General features: G+C 43.5%; 1 protein-coding gene across 3 annotated transcripts in view; it reads right to left on the bottom strand.

The window, feature by feature from the left end:
• Positions 1 to 16,200, bottom strand: part of LAMA3 (laminin subunit alpha 3) — a 212,716-nt gene extending 196,516 nt beyond the window's left edge. The window contains exons 1-2 of one of the 3 annotated variants that reach the window (XM_053242489.1): positions 15,522 to 16,200; positions 7,206 to 7,358 (exon numbers count right to left, since the gene is read on the bottom strand). In XM_053242489.1, coding sequence (XP_053098464.1) covers positions 7,206 to 7,358; positions 15,522 to 15,800 — 432 coding nt within the window. In that variant the 5' untranslated portion in view covers positions 15,801 to 16,200. Of the gene's footprint in view, positions 1 to 7,205; positions 7,359 to 11,642; positions 11,678 to 15,521 lie in introns of those variants that run through there. The other 2 variants (XM_053242490.1, XM_053242491.1) reach the window with 2 other exon arrangements.
• Between the last annotated feature and the right edge of the window lie 4,146 nt (positions 16,201 to 20,346).

Genomic DNA, 20,346 nt, shown 5'->3' with positions numbered 1-20,346 from the left:
ACATGCTAAGAGCACACTCATCCTGAAATCATTGAAAAACATCCCAACACACTATAGGGACATCCTTTAATTGAGTAAGAGATGCACCCATCCGAACTGCCCCTCTACACACAATCTGAAACCCTGTTTAAACAGGGTTTCAGACCACTTGTAGAGGGCTGATATGGATAAGCGCCCCTCTCAAGCAACTAAAGGACATCCTGACAGTGTGTTGGGATGTCCTTCAATGATATTAGAATGGACTCTTAGCACGACATGTCCTCCTTGCATGAGCTACTGGACACTCACCCAAAGCAGCTCACTATGAATTTGGGTTCATCATCAATTTTATTACAGCCATTGGCCAGCAGAAATAGAGGTAACAAACATGTCCAATACAACAATGCTAAAACACAATAAAACAAAATACAGTCATTCGAATTTGGGTTACCACAGTATTGAGATAATTAAATTGTAAAGTATTCAGAATACAGTACAGCCAAAAAAATCCCTTCCAAAATAAAATAGTATATTATCAACAGTCATTGGCTTGAGACTTAGCAATTCATAATTATATACAAAACGCAACAGTGGAAGAAGAATATATCTGGAAGGGATGGCAGGACATTTAATTCAACCTATAAACTATAGAGCAAATATCACTGGCCTAAAGAATTCCCAAGTAATGTTCCCGTAGCCTCGTTTCTCAGTTGCTAAGGAACCAGATCCCACAAACTCCCTTAGCAGTTTAATCCATGGCTTAATTGCTCTGATAAATGGGATATTTTACAAATATTTAACATAAATGTACTGGTGTTTCAAGCAATGGCTGCTTGTGCTAATTTCATCCTCCTCTTCCAGTCACTTCAATATTTCAGTGTATATCCTCCCCCCCACACACATTTTCTACTGACCTTTTAGCGTATGGAGATCTGTACACAAGCACACATGTCTGTGCATGCGCTCCTGTATGTACCCAGTTCTTTCCTCAGGCAACATGAACATAATTCTACTGAGAACAACAGTTACTTCCTAACTATGTAGGTTAAACCAGAAGAAATTATGGTGAAACAGTATCAAGTCACCTAAAGGACTTGTGGGCGGGGGGTGGGTTCAGTAGGTTTTTTTAATGGAGTCCCCTAGTATTCACTGCACATCAACATATAATCTATAGTCTGGCTTTCAGCTACACCAGTCTGATAGGGAAAATTCCAACCTTACCTGTACATCAAGCTAAAGCACAGGTTGTGGTGTGTCCCACCTCCTCCCCATTATGAAGATCAAATTAAAATCAATTATGGTCTTTTTAGTGTGAATTTTCAGGGCCTTCACCCCCTTAAAGAATTCTAAAATCCTACATTTATTTTGTAGGAAGGAAGGGAGTCATCAGGAATCCTGAAGAGTGAATAGGAGGAACACAGGAGGAACACACAAGTGTTTGGTTTCATTTGCAGCCCCTTTCCTCTAATTGTACATATTTAATAACTGCATTATAATGGAGCTAGTGAATTCCAACAATGCAGTACATTCTGTTCCTAGAATGAGGAAAGTAAAAATAGCATAGCTTAAAGAAATGAAAAACAGCATTCTCCCAGAAAGGTAAAAAAGCAGATATGTCTGATGTGTGCAGCACAGAGCTGTCCTTCCCACTGAAATTAATAGGGCAACCTTTTGGGTAGGGGAAACTTGTGTGGGTGTGTGTAGCTCCTGGGATTACAGGAAATCACAGTAATAAAACATTCTGATCTGGTTTTTTTCATCCTGCCCTTCTTCTCTTAGGGCCTTTATCCTCAGAACAATCCTGTGAAGTAGGTTAGGTTAAGAGACAGTGAGATTGTGCACATGCCCTCAGACGCACACTCCCTAGGGCTGGGGGGAAGGCCTTCCCCTGCAGACGAGCAGCAGCCATTGTGGCCTCTGGCGCACTGTGCACCACACGAGTGGCGGCACAGTGGACGCCAGAGCTGGGATTGGGAAGAGGAAGTCCTCCCACATCCCAGTATGCCCCACACCAGGAGCTCAGAGGCTGCTCTCCTTCCCGCTGCCTTGCTGCCCCAAATGGTGGCAGGCCAGGGAGAAGTCATCTACCCAGTGGCAACTGCACAGACAATTGCCTGCCAATATAGAATGAACCCACAGTTAATTCTACTGCAGTAAAATGTCAGGTCCAAAAAGCGGGCTCCACAGGTCTGGAACGCCCAGGAACAGAACCACCCCCCCCCCCGGTCCCTCCAGATGACACCTGCTGCCTAGGGTAACCAAGGCAACTCGTGTCATGGGAATGCCCTCAGTGACTGGCCTAAGGTCAAACAGTGAGTTTATGGACACTCTGATATACCACAGTCTGAAGCAATGGCATGATTAAACAATTGTGCCTACTGATGGAAAGACTAATTTGTAGCATTTAATTTTCTGTGTGTGTCTCTTTGGTGTATAGTGTAGAAAAGTGTAATCATAATATTAATTTATACTTTATTTGGATAAAATAGCATGCAGTGGAATCAAAGAAGGACTATATATAGTTAAATAATTTTAGGTAATTCATTTCATTTTTAAGAATTTATCAATTAATATTCAGAATCACAATGCAATTGTTATTTTAAACATATTAGGCTTATTCACACACTTGTTTCAATCTAAGAACATAAGAACTGCCCTGCTGGATCAGGCCCAAGGCCCATCTAGTCCAGCATCCTGATTCACACAGTGGCCCACCAGATGCCTCTGGAAGCCTAGATGCAGGAGTTGAGGGCATGCCCACTCTCCTGCTGTCACTCCCCTGCAACTGTACTCAGAGGCATCCTGCCTTTGAGGTTGGAGGTGGCCCACAGCCCTCTGACTAGTAGCCGTCGATAGACCTCTCCTCCATTAAGTTATCCAAACCCCTCTTAAAGCCATCCAGGTTGTTGGCTGTCACCAGATCTCATGGCAGAGAATTCCACAAGTTGATTATGCATTGTGTGAAAAAGTACTTCCCTTTGTTGGTCCTAAATTTCCTAGCAATCAATTTCATGGGATAACCCCTGGTTCTAGTGTAATGTGAGAGGGAGAAGAATTTCTCTCTATCCACTTTGCCCACACCATGCATGATTTTATAGACCTCTCTCATGTCTTCCCGCAGTCACCTTTTTTCTAAACTAAATAGCCCCAGGTGTTTTAGCCTTGCCTCATAAGAAAGGTGCTCTAGGCCCCTGATCATCTTGGTTGCCCTCTTCTGCACCTTTTCCAGTTCTGCAATGTCCTTTTTTATATGTGGTGACCAGAACTGTACGCAGTACTCCAGATGTGGCCAGACCATCATTTTGTATAAGGGCATTATAACATTAGCCGTTTTATTTTCAATCCCCTCCCTAATGATCCCTAGCATGAAATTGGCCTTTTTCACAGCTGCTGCACATTGAGTTGACACTTTCAATGAGCTGTCCACCACAACCCCAAGATCCCTCTCCTGGTCAGTCACCGACAACTTAGATCCCATTAACGTATACTTGAAGTTGGGGTTTTTCGTCCCAATGTGCATCATTTTACACTAGCCAACATTTAACCACATTTGCCATTTTGTTGCCCACTCACCCAGTTTGGAGAGATCCTTTTGGAGCTCCTCACAATCTGTTTTGGAGTTCACTAACTGAAAGTGTTTGGTATCATCTGCAAATTTGGCCACCTCGTTGTTTACCCCTACTTCTAGATCATTTATGAATAAATTAAAAAGCACTGGTTCCAGTACAGAACCCTGGGTGACCCCACTTCTTACTTCCCTCACTTGTGAAAACTCTCTATTTATACCTACCCTTCCACACAGGTTTTCTCAGGAGTCTTTGGTGAGGAACTTTGTCGAAAGCTTTTTGGAAGTCCAGGTGTACTATGTCAACTGGATCACCTTTATCCACACACTTGTTGACACTCTCAAAGAACTCCAAAACGTTTATGAGGCAAGATTTACCTTTGCAGAAGCCATGCTGGTTCTCTCCCAGTAGTACCTGTTCTTCATTGTGCTTTACAATTTTATCCTTGAGGATGCTTTCCATCAATTTGCCTGGAACGGACGTTAAGCTAAACGGCCTGTAATTTTCGGGATCACCCTTGGATCCCTTTTTGAAAATTGGTGTTACATTTGCTACATTCCAGTCCTCTGGTACAGAGCCTGATTTCAGGGATAAGTTATATAATTTAGCAAGGAGGTTGGCAATTTCACATTTGAGTTCTTTGAGGACTCTTGGATGGATGCCATCTGGCCCTGGCAAATTGCTAGTTTTCAGATTTTCCAGACAGTTTAGAATACTTCTATCTCACTCAGTTCTTTAGACTCCATCCCTGAAAAGCCTGGTTCAGGAACAGGTATATGCTCAGTATCCTCTGCTTTGAAGATGGACTAAAAGAACTCATTTAGCTTCTCTGCAAACTCCATATCCTCCTTAATAATCCCTCTCACTCCCTCATTGTCTAATGGTCCAACCTCCTCCTTGGCAGGTTTCCTGCTTCTGATGTATTTAAGGAAGTTTTTGTTATTGCCCTTGATGCTTTTAGCTAAATGTTCCTCAAACTCTCTTTCCCCCTCCCTTATTGTCACCTTGCATTTCTTCTGCCATAGTTTGTGTTCCTTTTTGTTCTCTTCATTGGGACAGGCCTTCCAGTTTTGGAAGGAAGTCTTCTCTTTTATAGCTTCCTTGACTTTACCTGTTAGTGGTACCTTTCCTCCTTTGGGGTATACAATCTAACTGGGCTTCTAGTATTGTGGTTTTGAGTAAACTTCATGCATTCTGGAGTGAAGTGACTCTCCTGATTTTCCCCCTCAGCTTTCTTTTCACCAAACTCCTCATTTTAGAGAAGTTTCCTCTTCCGAAATGCAAAGTGTCTTTGTTAGACTTCCTTGGTGATTCTCTCCCTGCATGTATTCTGGATTTGATCACACTATGGTCACTGTTCCCTAAAGGGTCGATGACACTGAGATCCTGGGTGCCACTCAGTATTAAGTCCAAAGTCACCTTCTCTCTGGTTGATTCCAAGACCAACTGTTCCAGGGCACAATCATTCAGCATATCTAGAAATCTGACCTCTTTGTAATGACCTGTGAATTTACCTAATCTATATGTGGGTAATTGAAGTCACCCATTATTACTGCCCTGCCTCCCCTTGATGCCTCCCTGATTTCCTCCTGCAACTCCCAGTCACTGTCAGCATTTTGATCTGGAGGGCAATAGCACGTCCCCAGTAGCACAATTCCTTTCAGGCCTTGTATTGTTACCCACAGGATTTCTGTGAAGGACTCTGGTCCACCTAGGTTTTCTGCTTTGTTAGATTCTATCCCTTCTTTAACATACAGTGCTACTCCACCTCCAAGGCACTCCTCCCTGTCCTTTCTATAAAGTTTATATCCAGGGATAACAGTGTCCCACGGGTTCTCATTGTTCCACCATGTTTCTGTTATGCCCACTATATCTATTTCTGTGTTAGCAACCAAACACTCCAGCTCACCCAACTTGGCTCGGAGGCTTCTGGCATTGGTATATAAGCACCTATACACTGAATCTCTTCCCTGGTGTATGCTATCTTTCTTTTGACTCTTTGACCAGCTGGCACAGCCTTCTGTCTGCTCTTTATGTGGTTCTGCTCTGTCCTTTTCTGTTTTCTCTTAAACCTTTGCACACTCGCACTTTAAAGGATGGCATTTGCTGAACCGGATACTGTCCAGCCTCTGTCGGCTATTCCCCAGGCATCATTTTAAAAGCTGCTCGGCAACCTTTTTGATTTTAAGTGCCTCCTACCTCACTGCCCAGTTGTGTGGCAGGCAGACTGCCAACAGCCATATTTACCACAGAGCGGGGGGAGGGGCAGGGGGAGAAACATCCCGGAAGCCAGAGGTATCCCAGTGTACTGCACTGCTCATATGGTGCATTGTGGGATATCTGGCAGCTGGGCTGTCTTCCCCGCCTCCCATTCACCAGCACGCTGCTTGTGTGGTGGGTGCACAAGCAGCAGACCCATCTGCAGGCTCAGATCATACAGAAGGCAGACAGATAGGCTCCTGCCTTTCCCCCCAGCCTTCCCCAGCCCCAACACCTATGGTCATTAGAACAACCTTTATGTTGCAGATATTGTTGAGTGATACACAAGAATATTAACTTTTCCCTTGAACAGCAGCAGAGAGAAAGATAATTGAGATTAGTCATACATGATTTCGGCGTTGCACGTGTATCATCTAAATCACATTTCATGTGGGCTTGGAGGCATGAGCACACAGTGCTTCACTGTATGTGCAGGAGTTTGAGTTTGGCCGTTGTGTGAATCTGACCCACTAGGAGTTGCTGCACAATCAAGGTATTCGGAGGTTGTAATGTACCTGAGTCTGCTTGACAGATGCCATTTTATGAAGTACTAAACTCCGCTCTGGAGACTGAGCTCGGAAATCAGTTACTTAAATTTGCTTCGCAACTGTTTTCCAATTTCTGAACCAATTAATTGTTGGGTTGTCTTAGGGCCAGGCCCTCCTCTGGAAAATATTTTTGTATTTCAACTGCCCTTCCTCTCTCCACCAACGTTCTCAGTCAAGATGTTAAAAGCCATTGGAGAAGGTATGGTTACACAGCTCTGGAGTTTGATGTCACTAATGACTCATGAGATTCTGATTAGTCTAAGGACATGAAGGTCTGATCTGGATATCCAAATAAGAGCTTATTTTGCATTTACTTCCATTAAAGCCTGCCAAGAACCCACATGAATTTTCTGGAGGACATGGCCAGCCCAAAAAACATGTTTCGACTGCATCTTGGACTCTTTAATATGGATGCTCTACAGCTTGTGGTTGGCTTTGGGGCATCCAGGGGACCACAATGTCCTACTGATGGCAGATATTAATAGTAGTCATTGCTCCCAGATTTAAACTCTTGGTAGGACTGGACTGAAAGGAAATTCCTGTGAGAATGCTACCTGGCAGTTGCAAAACTATAGAATTTCAACTTGGGCCATTTTAATATTTTGCCAAAGGATCCAAAATGTCATGATGCAAGGTACAGAGACAAAAGCCACCACATTTCTGGAAAAGATCCTCACTTAAGTAGTTAGATTTTTTAAAAAAACCTGTAGAATACCACTTGCTAAAATACAGCTTGCTCAGAAAAACAACTCTTTTAACACAAAATGGCACCCATCTTCTTTTTAGACTTGTACAGACCATGGACAATAACACTGTCAATGTCAACAACATGCAAAGCAACACCCACCCTTACCTGTCCTAGATCTAAAGTGATATTGACTTCATCATACTTCAGTCCCAAGGAGAGGGAAGGACTTTGCCACCAGCGTTCTGTCCCATCGATAGCATTGGTTACTGGGTGAGCTTTGTTGGGATCAGCAGCATTGCAATAATCACAAAACTGGCCCTGGAAGAGAAAAAAACAATAAGATATAACAACATGTTTGAGAGGCCTGAGACCAGCAGCAGTACGATGCTGCTGGAAGATCCAGTGTTAGGTTTACTGCTGTTTCTCTTACAATGCTTTAAAAAAACACTCAGGAATAGGAACAGGACTAGGAAGATGGGCACAGCTCATTACATAGGGTGACCTTTTGAAAGGGACCGTTCTTTCTCCTCTCTAATATATTGAGGCTATACTCATGACTGGATGGGTGGATCCCCCCAGATGATCCCCGATGTCCTCTTAGGCGCACTGCCATGCACCCACATGATCCATGCTACATGGAGCAGTGTGGTTCTCTGGAGCCTGGGACTTGTTGTCCCGGCCTCCAGGAATCCCACAACGCACTGCACAATGAGTGCAGTGTGTTGTGGGATTCCTGGAGGCCGGGATGAGTGCATGAGTGCACAATGAGTGGGATTCCTCCATTGGGGATTCCTCCAGGAGAGAGGAGCTCTAAGCACCCTACTCTGATGATGCTTGGGCTGCGTGCAGCCCAAGCATACACATGACCCCGTACCTGGGGTAAAGGGCACGCTCATGCCTTTTAACACACGACCCCATACCTGGGGTAAAGGGCACGCTCATGCCCTTTAACCCAGGTAAAAGACCCGGTATAAAACTCAGGCTTGCGGGACTCAGTCCTGGTGCTGCACAAAAGCAGCGCTACTCAGGTAGGACTTCCCTAACCTGGGTAGGGCTGCTCGTGTGCATAGCCTTAATGTATGAGATTAGGGCAGGGGTTCTCAAACCTGGGTCCCCAGGTGTTGTTAGGCTACAATTTCCATCATCTCCAGACACAATGGTCAGAGATGATGGGAGCTGTAGGCTAAAAACATCTGAGCATCCAAGTTTGAGAACCCCTGGATTAGGGAATGGCCACTATTTTTCAGCTTAGAAACAAAGGAGAAAGAGTCAGCACTCTTTTATTCTTGACAAAAGCAGCAGTGCTGACAGTACTGAAGTGAAGTATTTTACGACTGAAGTTATGTCTTGAGCAATGTACTAATTGTTGCAAGAGAGAACCCACTGCAAAGACCTGCACATTGGGGGCTAGTTCCTTTCTCAAGAGCTCCTGTAAATGTATGCAAAACAATATTCTAGGGCAGAACTGAAGGGAGGCCAAACCAGAGCTCACTTGGGGCAGGGGACAGATTTGGTGTCTCTTAAGTGCATGACTTTATTTTCTCCCACATCATGTACATACACACACATGGATAAAGAAAAGCAGACTATATAACAAGTGCCTTCCCTTCACATCACAGGGGTCCAGCAATGAGGGGAGGCAGCAGGGAGAGCAAGCTACCTGTCTGGGAGGTCTCTGGTCTACCCTTTGCCCCCCTCTGGTGTTGCCTATGAAGAGAACATGAAGCAGGGCTCACAACCATGACTGGAGAAATTATGCAGGCTTGTATTGGAGTCAGGAAGTGGTGAGAGCAAGTGAGGGTGAGAGACTGGGGTGAGGGACCCTTCATCCTTCACCGCCCATCAAACTTGACCGTTTTTTTTAAGCTAGTGACCAAAGATTAGGGTGTAGAAAATCCATTTCAACTTAACTAGGTCACTTGGAGTTCTGAAGGCAATAATAAGATTTCTAACGTGTACGTCAAAGAATTCTCCTGGAATAGCAAGCATTTCAGTTATTTAAAGTACATTCCACAAGAGCTGCCAACAAAAATGGTAGACTCACACTGAAGGAAAATGAGTTGTCAGACAAAGCCTTTGCTTTGCATTGGCAGTATCTGCAGACAGACATTTAGCACTGTAGTCTGCCTGGTACAGTATACATGTCCCTCAGTTCCAGGAGACTGGGCCTCAAGCATTGCTGGAATTCATCATCAAAGCAGGTGTTCACGTATTAGTGATTTCACTACCAACAATTCCTAGACTTGTCATAGGTTTACAGTAGGGTATACTTTGAGTAAACCTTGAGTATATCCCCCTCGCCAAGTCCTACTATGCTGTCTCATTGTGCGGGCGGTGGAGTTTCCTGAGAGAGATGAGCGAAGTACACCAAGAGGTATACTCCCAGTAGCGTCACCCAAGGTGCAAAAGTCATCCCAACTGCCCAGCTAAAGCAAGTAGGCACCTATATTGGGCAACAACGATATAGGAAGGTACTGGAGATGGATGATCACTTTAGTGACAATGACAAAGGCATCATTTCATACTACACAAGAGAAGGCAATGGTAAACCACTCCTGTATTTTACCAAGGAAACCACATGGATAGACAAGATAGAATGAACAGATCATCCTGGAGAGAATCTATCTATGTGGGAGAAGGCAATGGTAAACCACTCCTCTACCTATGTGGTCGCTAAGAGTCAACACCAACTTGACAGCACTTAATCAATCAATCACTTTTGAAGCTCCTTCATAATGAGGTACAGGGACAGTTCAACCTGAACTGTCTCTCTACCTTACCCTCTCTGCAGCTCTCGAGAAGCTGAGTTGTTGTTTGCAAAATCAATGAAGAAAGGCAGAAGCTCACACTCTTTAGCAAGTGACAAATGTGGCTAAATGTGACCCTCACCAATGCAGGATACTGGAGATCTAAGGGCACACTGTGCATTAACAAGCAAGCTCACTGTGAGGAGAATAGAGAGAGGAGGAAAAGCAGGCTGGAAAAAGACAATTCCAAGGAAGATCTACTGGTTCTTCCTAATAAAAGAGAAATAGGTAGGAAGAAAGAGAGAGGGAAAGAAAAAGATTGGGACAGAATCAAACCACTGGTACAATATGCTTGTGCTGAAAGTATATAGTCAGTGATCTGTGCAGATATTATATATATTCCAGCATTAGAACAGAGTGGAAAGGTTATAGAACTACTATCCAGGGTGCTGTTTATAAGGCAGTAGCAGAAGAGTGTCAGTTCTACACTATATTTGTCACTTTTACCAATCCATAGTAACCTTTTCAATTCAAATTCTGAAAGAAATTTGTAAATTCTGAATACCTCATCCCAGTAAGGACTGTGGACCTGCTAGTGCTGTTACAGTAATTTAAAATTTGTAGTATACATTATTTTCAGAGAAAATACATTTCAAAGAAGTAGGTCAAGCCCCATACATGCTTCTGATGCACCACAGGGCAAAGTGAAGCAAGTACAGCATGTCAGCCTAACTTGGAATTTCCGGCTGCTGTTACTGTTATCATTCTCAGCCTGACGATTATGTGAAGTGCGGGTAGTATTTTTCCTCTGTCTTTTTGTATTGGGCACATTAAAAGGTGTGGGAATGTTCTTTAAACCTCCTCCAATTTATACAGTGACCATTTTTAACAGAAGTCTAACCTCTCTTCACAAACTTGAAGTTCATTTGAGCTCAAGAGGTGGAACAGTGTGATAATATGTACTCTGCACTGTTATCACATTTTCTAGGGTTGATTTCCCCAGCCTTCTGAAAGAATTTGGAATCCCTCTTGAACCAAAACAATTACTGGTACACGACAGAAGTATTTGTGTTATGTATCTCAAAGAGGCTTTATTAGGAACTGTAGAGGGACACTGCTTTAGTCACATTTATACAAATATTGCAAGTATGTTTCCTTGTGCCAGGGCAGATCTGTTAGTAATCCTTCTGGGAACCTGCATAAATCATCACTGACCTCTTGCCCAGAATCTCTGAAACAAATATTAAGTAAGAGGAGCTCCCGTATTACTCTCATACATACATAAAATTTAGATATCTATAAACTTATTTATAAATTTACATAAACAAGGTATAAATCTCAAGCTTAGTTCATTTGCTATGCCTTGCTTCTTTATAGATTCCTAGTAGGTGAGGCTACTACCTAATGGCGCAGTGGGAAATGACTTGACTAGCAAGCCAGAGGTTGCTGGTTCGAATCCTTGCTACTATGTTTCCCAGATTATGAGAAACACTTATATTGGGCAGCAGCGATATAGGAAGATGCTGAAAGGCATCATCTCATACTGCATGGGAGGAGGCAATGGTAAACCCCTCCTGTAGTCTACCAAAGACAACCACAGGGCCTTGTGGTCGCCAGGAATGGACACCAACTCAACAGCACACTTTACTTTAGTAGGTGAGTCCCATTGTTGACCAGGGCCATTGTTGACTGGGCAAAGTCATTTTACATAAATAGCATTTATTTAAAAGTTCAAGAAATTAAATCTATGTAATATAAATTTTTAATTAATGTGCTTGCAAAAGGGAAGTAAAAGAACAATTTGAAATTTGTAGGAGTTCAACTTCAAACACTATTCATTTTATTGAATAATTACCATATATGGTAAGTTTGAATAACAGTAAATTTGAATCTAAGAAAGATCTTCTGCTTCTCTTGGGCATTATGTCATTGTGGAAGTATTGATCTGATTATTGAGTGTTAATAATCTGTTGAGAACAAAAACAGTTAAAATATGAAGATTATATTCAGAATTGCTTCTTTAAAATCATTTTAAAATTATTTAAACCAAGCATATTCCAGTGTAAAAGTAGTGCATTCAACTAACTTTAGTAGCAGGATTGTGTATGCAAACTTTGGTATCTGCAGGTCAGTGGGAAGTATTACTTAAGTTCACACAAACTAAGAAACAAATTCTTCAAAATATACAATAGACTATAATGAGTTCTGAAACCTCTTAATAACAACATATGATATTCTGCAGCTACAAATTTGCCCTCAAAATACACCTCAATTAAAGTTAGGAGACTTTAGCTTCCTTCTCCCTAGAGTATATACTGTAAATGCAGTTTGGCAAGTCATCTCCCATAAAAATTGTCATCTCCTCCAGGACAAAAAGGGCCTAAATTGCTTTGCATAATACATTAATTTAAATACTGTATATGCCAGTCTAAAATTCCCTATTGACTAACATTGGGAATACGTTAAAAATAGATGGAAGACAGATACAGAGAGTTGGACTAGAAGACCTCCAAGGTACCACTCACTCTAAAATTCTATGATTCAGCAATTTTACATACCTAAAATAGCAAGGCTGATTTTGAACAGGCCTGGCAATTGATCCTTAGCACTCTCCACCATCCCAGCATACATGCAGAACTAATGGTGTACATTCTAATAGATCACTGTGGGTAGAATTTGTTCTCCCTCTGTCTCCAAACAAGATCCTACAAGTTACTTTCAAAGCACCTGGGGGAAGTGCATTTTCTTTAACCCAACCTTCAAAATGTTGCCTTTGAATTTTCTTTTTGCTGTTGCCATAACCATATGACACATGCAAGTACAAAAACTGAGCAGATGGGCTTGGATCATCACTTCTTGGTTGTAATGATCATCACTTCCTGAGAGACACCAAATAAGTTATTTAATTTTATGTACCTCATACAGCTTTGGACAACAGGCAATTAACTACTTAAGAGGTTCTCAGACTTGGGTCCCCAGATGCTTTTTGATAACTGCTCCCATCACCCCCAGCCACAGTGGTCAAAACCCACTGTGTGACTGGGGATTATGGAAGCTGAAGTCCAACAACATTTGGTGACCCAAGTTTGAGAACCCCTCCTTGGTGCTTTCCAGACTAGCTGCTCAACAGCAGCAAAATGCCTCCGTTCAGGCAAGCCGCATTCGAAACGTAAACAGCAGGGGGAGCATCTCACGGAAACTAACAACCCCAAAACTTAGCAACCTTTTTACACCGGTTACACAACATCCTAGCTCTATACCCAGCGATCAAATTCAAAACAAGGAATTGGAAATGTGAACAGCACCCTGCTGTCCGTGTAGGGACTCCAGGGTCACAACACAGGAAGTGTAGAGGCACACTTCCGAGATATGATGTGACCCCGTTGCAGGGTCTAACCTAGAAAGCACCCCAAAGGGATAAATTATGAGGGTCAAGGACTCTGTACATGTAAAAACAGATAGTGAGCAGCATCCAGACTAAGTTATTCAATAAGTAGTACTCAGGAGTTATTCTATAGGACTATTTAATTTCAAAGATCCATAGGAATTTGCCTTATACTGAGTCAGACCACTGGTCCCTCCATCTAGCTCAGTATTGTCTACACTGATTGGCAGAGACTTCTTCAAGGTTTCAAGCAGGGGTCTTTCCCAGCCCTACCTGGAGATGTCAGGATTCGAACCTGGGACCCTCGCTACCACTGAGCTGCAGTCCTATCCCAAAAATTTCAATTTCAGGAATGATTTCATTTGAATCTTGCCCAGTATGTTTAAATATTATTTAAACACTTCGCCTTGCCTTGAAGCCACCTAATGGAGCAGCAGGGAAACAACCTGCTTAAAGAGCAGGAGGCTGTTGGTTCAAATCCCCACTGGTGTGTTTCCTGGCAAGTCAGTGGGTCTATAAAGCATCCCATTACAATGAGCTTAGAGATAAGCAGACTTAATCGTGTTTTCCTTTAACATGGGTCACTTTAAGTGTCGCAGCAGGGAAATGCTTGACTAACAAGTAGAAGGTTGACGGTTCAAATTCCCGCTGGTACTATCGGGCAGCAGTGATATAGGAAGATGCTGAAAGGCATTGTTTCATACTGCATGGGAGGAGGCAATGGTAAACCCCTCCTGTATTCTACCAAAGAAAACCACAGGGCTCTGTGGGCACCAGGAGTCAAAATCAACTTGATGGCACACTTTACTTTACTTTAACATGGAGGAAAGCAATTAAACTGTGTAGGAGATCTGTGACCTTTCTGTATGTTATCTGATCTGTGTGCCCTTTTTCACCAACAAAATGCTTGGGGGTAGGAGGATGTAGGCATAAAATACCAACTCTCTTGTTTCATCATTCTCACTTTGATTTTTACCTATAACAAGCATAATGGTCATTGTTATGACAGGCACAGAGAGGATGGAATGAGGTCTAGTATATATTGAAGGAAGCCTGTAAGGAACAATTATCCCACATTGTGACATTGCGCCCTCATGAGGTCCCTGCCAGAGGAAGCCAGGCCATCAATTCTCATGGGGTGGAGGGACACCTGTTACATATATATATATATATATATATATATATATATATATATATATATTAAACTCCCTCAGAAATTCCATAAGACTCCCTTCTATGGAATTGTTGCATGCCAGTAAAGTATTTTAAACACGGATCTTGCATTTCTATTCTGCAATTAATTACTTCATTCAGAATAACCACAACACCCTGACCAGAGGAGTAACGATGTCAGTCTGTTGCCGCAGAAACAACAGAGACACTTGTGGCACCATAAAAACAAACACATTTACTGTCACATAAGCTTTTTGTACACCCTGGTTCTGCATGCACACATCAGTAACCTATACCACACACACAAGATCACACCCTTGTATTCTGTGGTTATGAATCTCAAACAACTATTCCTCTTTGAGTTCATTTAATCCCTGCCACTATAATGGAACAGATTCGCCATTTCACTCATAAGAATGCTTTAAACATAGGAGGAGAAACTTACACCAGGATTATAAACAGAACAGGGCAGTTAGAATAACAAATCTAGATGAAATAATCTTCAGAACAGAATACAAGGCTGTCACCCTTTTTTTTTCTTGACAAAGTACCTGCACCCTTTGCCATTGAACTGGTGCTCCTCTTGGCACCATGGCCATGTGCTGGGAAAGCTGCACCTGCTGAATTTGTATCATAATGTTATGGCAGGGTCAAATTGTATATCCTATCAATATGTCCTCTTAGTACGGAATATTCATTCTGCACATAAATGAAAAAACATTAGCGGAAAGGTCCACCCCCATCGCCCCGCCCCCAGCTTTTACAGTGTATTAGTCACCCTGACAATGTGCTGTTAAAAGTAGATTAAGGGGTACAGCGCCGAGCACCAGCCTATGTAGGCTCATTCGGGAATCAATCCCACCGAGTCCACTGCGAGCTATTCCCTAGGAAGTGTGTTTAGGATTGCAGCCCAAATAATTACAGCAAATCACTTAAATGCGGGCGAATTGCCGCTCCCACACACTATAATTAAGTGCGGACGAGTTCCAGCTCCCACACTGTAATTACTATCTTACAGGAGCCGTAACTACGCCGCGTGTCTTGAGCTGGATCCTGTCGGTGTCCTCCCTGCAGTTGTAGGCAGACGACCCCAGAGCAACCCATCAACTTCACCCCACCCTACCCTGGGCGCTTTCCTTCGCCGCCACTCCTGTCTTGCCGCCGGGTCAGAGTTACCTGGATGGCTTGCCCCGCGGGGAAAGCGGCAGGGCCCCCCACTAGCTTGCAGTAGAGCTCCCGGCGGGGCCTCCCGCTCTCGTCCCGGCCGCAGGTGGCTGTAGCCCAAATGCTGGCTGTCTCCGCCAAGTTGAAGTAGGGCGGCTGGAGACTGCGCGCTTCGGGGGCGGCGTCGTCGTCGAGGGAAGAAGCTCTGGCAGCGAGCGCAGCAGGGCACCAGAGGGACCAGAGCGCCAAGACGATCCCCGCCATCGCTGCGCCTGGCCGCCTGCTTGCCATCCTCCTGGCCGGGCTACTCTCCAGCGCGCACGAGGCGACCTCTTGGTTGTGTTTACGCCGCGGAGTCACTGAGGAAAGGGCAGGCGGAGATGGGACTCGCTCGGCTCTTCCTGCGCGCCTTTGTCTTGTGCCGATTGGCCCGAAGGGCACTGAAAAAGAGAGGAGGAGGAGGAGGAGGAGGAGGCGGCAGCGACGAATACACCCCCTGCTGCTCGGCCGCCAACTTCGCAGGATCCCGGCAGAAGACGGAGCCTGCCTGCATTGTGCAAGCTGCGATTGCGATCGCGCGAGAAAGGAGGCAAGGCAGGTCTGTTGACAGACCCCCCTATATCAGACCAAGAAAGCCGCCTGTTGCTGTAGTCATAACAACGGCCCAGGGGTCTCCGTGGATATGCTGAAAGTCCCAGAGAGGTGAGGGCTGAGAAAGCGCACCGACTCTCTCAGGGGTGCAGATCCCACCTAAGCATTCGAGCGGTCCCCCTCCTCATTTTACTGAATTCCCACCTCCACCTAACCTGATGATAACCCATATCTTCAAGGCCGAAAATATATTTTTCTCCTCCGAAAGTGTTTCTTCTCCCCCCGCCACCTGCCCTCACACACACAAAGTTAAATGAAGATTTCTCCTCAAGCTTTCTCTCTCTGTGCCACTGCATCTTCTGCCCACAGCTTTAGGTGCTTTAGGAGCCTCTTCAAGGCCACATCTGTAGGCACATGTAATGGCCCACTGAGTTTAAGGAGGCTTTCTTTAGAGTAAACATCCATAGGCTCGGATTGCTGGTGGCACAGTTCTTTAAAACCAACACAGTCTGGAGGCTAAATTATTCACACATTGTATTAGCATCCCTGCTGACTGGGGAAAGAGGCATCTGTCTCTGTGTGTCGGTATTTGAAAGGGCAGAAACAATGTCCCTGTTCTGCCCAGCACAGCATCTTTCCAGTGGTGGTTGCTTGTGTGTGTGTTAATATTGTGAGGCCTTTTGGAACAGGAGATCGTTTTCTACATAAACTGCTTTCTGCGTAAACTGAGAACTTTTTTGTTGAAAAGAAATACTAAATAAATAAATAAATAAATAAATGTTTGTTCTTTCAGTAGCTCTACAGTCTCCAGCCCTAGTTGTTCAGCTGAAGATCCTGAGTCCTGTAGCCCATTTTTCGACAAGTGACCAGGTACTCTAGCACTTGACAAGGCCCTTGTTGACCCGGGCAACTAGAATTTGTTTTTCTTGTTCTCACCATGGTATGGGATTAGGCACATTTAGTCTGGCTTCTCAGCAGAGGCCTGTCTAGTTTGGGTGACCCTCCAGCATAGCCCTCTGCATCCTCGAAGCTCTCAAGCCTCTCCCCCTCATCAAGGTAGTGCCCGGCGGAGGATAAAAAAAGTTTAGGGAAAATTGGATGGAACCAAAATTGATGACTTGATAATAACACTCCAGCTGGTTGAAAACCAAGCAAAAAAAAATTAAGACTTGGACTTCACCGGGAATGGGTGAAGTACACGGATTTGGGCTCAAACATCTGACCAGCTTACATAAAAGATTAGCCAAGCAACTGAATGACATACTCAAAAGTAAAGAACTAGATGAATGGATGACAACTGACAAGACTTGTCTTCTTTTGAAAGACTATGAAAAAGGCGCAGTACCAAGTAACTATAGGCCAATAACTTGCCTTCCAACAATGTTCAAGCTCATGACAGCAACTGTAGCAGATGCCGTGCAAGACCACCTAGAAAGGAACAGTTTGTTACCAATGGAACAGAAGAAAAACTGTCAGAAAACAAGAGGCACGAAAGAACAACTTCTTATTGACAAAATAAGGGCAGGATGCCTCCTTGTCTTGAGGCAATTATTAGACCTCTTCTAAAGAATCCTGCATTAGATCCCTCAGAGTTGAGCAATTATAGGCCTGTTTCCAACCTCCCATGGTTGGGCAAGGCAATTGAGAGGGCGGTGGCTTCTCAGTTCCAGGCAGTCTTGGAGGAAACTAATTATCTAGACCCATTTCAAACCGGCTCTCAGGTGGGCTATGGGGTGGAGACTGCCTTGGTCAGCCTGATGGATGATCTCCAATTGGGAATTGACAGAGGAAGTGCGACTTTGTTGGTCCTTTTGGATCTCTCGGCGGCTTTCGATACTATCGACCATAGTATCCTTCTGGAACATCTGAGGGTGTTGGGGGTGGGAGGCACTGTTTTACAGTGGTTCCACTCCTACCTCTCAGACAGATTTCAGATGGTGTCGATTGGAGATTGTTGCTCTTCGAAATCTGATCTTAAGTATGGTGTCCCTCAAGGCTTCATACTCTCTCCAATGCTCTTTAACATCTACATGAAACCGCTGGGAGAGATCATCAGGGAATTTGGAGTTGGGTGTTACCAGTACGCTGATGACACCCAGATCTACTTCTCCATGTCAACTTCTTCAGGAGTTGTCATATCCTCCCTAAATGCCTGCCTGGAAGCGATAATGGGCTGGATGAGGGAGAATAAACTGAAGCTGAATCCAGATAAGATGGAGGTACTTAATGTGCGGGGTCAGAACTCCAGAGATGATTTTGATCTACCTGTTCTAAATGGGGTCACACTTCCCCAAAAGGAACAGGTTCGCAGTCTGGGAGTACTTCTGGATCCACACCTCTCCCTGGTTTCTCAGGTTGAGAAACCAGGGGTGGTGGCCAGGGGTGCTTTCTATCAGCTCTGGCTGATATGCCAGCTGCGCCCGTTTCTCAAGATCAATGACCTCAAAACAGTGGTACATCTGTTGGTGACCTCCAGACTTGACTTTTGTAATGCGCTCTACGTGGGGCTGCCTTTTTACGTAGTCCGGAAACTTCAGTTGGTTCAGAATGCGGCAGCCAGGTTGGTCTCTGGGTCATCTCGGAGAGACCATATTACTCCTTTGCTGATGGAGTTACATTGGCTGCCAATAGGTTTCCAGGCAAAATACAAAGTGCTAGTTATAACTTATAAAGTCCTAAACAGCTTAGGCCCTGGGTATTTAAGAGAGCGTCTTCTTCACTATGAACCCCACCGCCCATTGAGGTCATCTGAGGAGGTCCGTCTCCAGTTACCGCCAACTCGTCTGATGGCTTCACAGAGACGGGCCTTCTCAGTTGCTGCCCCGAGAATGTGGAATGCACTCCCCACTAAGATACGATCCTCCACATCTCTCACAATTTAAAAAAAAATCTAAAACCCCATCTTTTTAACCAAGTTTTCTCAGCCTTTTAAAATTTGTTGGTTTTAATTTTGTGATTGGTTTTAAATTGTTGAATTGTTTTAACTTTTTATATGTTTTAATTGTTTTATATTAACCATTTAATTGTTTTATATTAACCAGAGATGAAAGTTTGAGTGGTATATAAAAGTGATTAATGAATGAATGAATGAATGAATAATGGTTTTGGAAAATTGTAAATGAAGGAAGATGAATCTAAATGTAGCTTGGATTGACTATAAGAAAGCGTTTGACTCATTACCACATAACTGGATTTTAAAATGTCTGGATATGACTGGAGTGAATAACATTTTAAAACTGTGTAAAAAAAAAGGCAATGAACACATGGAAGACTTATTTGCTAGTCAACAGAGAAGAAGTGGGAGAAGTTAACATCTGGAGAGGAATATTTCAAGGAGACTCATTGTTGCCTTTACTTTTTGTATTCTCCCTAATTCCACTATCCATTATCTTGAACAAAACAAGCCATGGATACCAAACTTTAAATACATCAGTTGTGCTTTCCTACCATGGACGATCTAAAACTTTACGGAAAGTTACCATCCGAAATTGAGTCATTACTCAATATGGTTAGAATTTATAGCCGTGATATCGCATTGGAGTTTGGACTAGACAAATGTGCTATACTGGCAATAAATTGAGGAAAAATGACAACTAGTGAAGGAATTGAGATGCCAAATGGACACAGCATAAAGAGTCTGTCACCCGAGGAAAGTTATAAGTATCTGGGCATTCTCCAAAGTGACAAGATCAAGCATGCTGAAGTGAAGACCAAAGTTAGTAAGGAATATATCAGGTGAGTAAGAAAGACAATCTAAACTTAATGGTGGTAAAACTATCAAAGCAATCAACACATGGGCAATTCCTGTAATCCAATATACAGCAGGTATTGTTAATTGGACACAAGCAGAATTGGATGCGCTGGATTGGAAAATCAGGAAAATAATGACCATCAATCATGCCCTGCACCCAAGAGGTGATGTTGATAGGCTGAAGGTGGACGCGGAATGTTGCAAGTCAGACAGTCTGTTGAAGAAGAAAAACAAGCATTGGCGGAAAACATTAATGAAAGCCAAGAAGAAATGCTACAGGAAGTGAGTAAGACAGAACTGTTGAAAATAAAGGAATCAAAGGACAAATATAAAAAACAGCATATGAAGACTTGGTGACAAAAGTGGCAAAACAAAACATTGCATGTTCAGTTCTTTAATGGCATACAATCGAAAGTCAACAATAGCACAACATGGCAGTAGTTAGAGAAGGGAGCACTGAAGAAAGAAACAGGTGGTCTCATTTTTGCAGCCCAG

The sequence above is a fragment of the Hemicordylus capensis genome, chromosome 4 (genome assembly GCF_027244095.1).
Source record: "Hemicordylus capensis ecotype Gifberg chromosome 4, rHemCap1.1.pri, whole genome shotgun sequence".
NCBI lineage: Eukaryota > Metazoa > Chordata > Lepidosauria > Squamata > Cordylidae > Hemicordylus > Hemicordylus capensis.
Note: the sequence above shows the minus strand (reverse complement) of the source record. Positions and strands in the feature narration are given on the sequence as shown.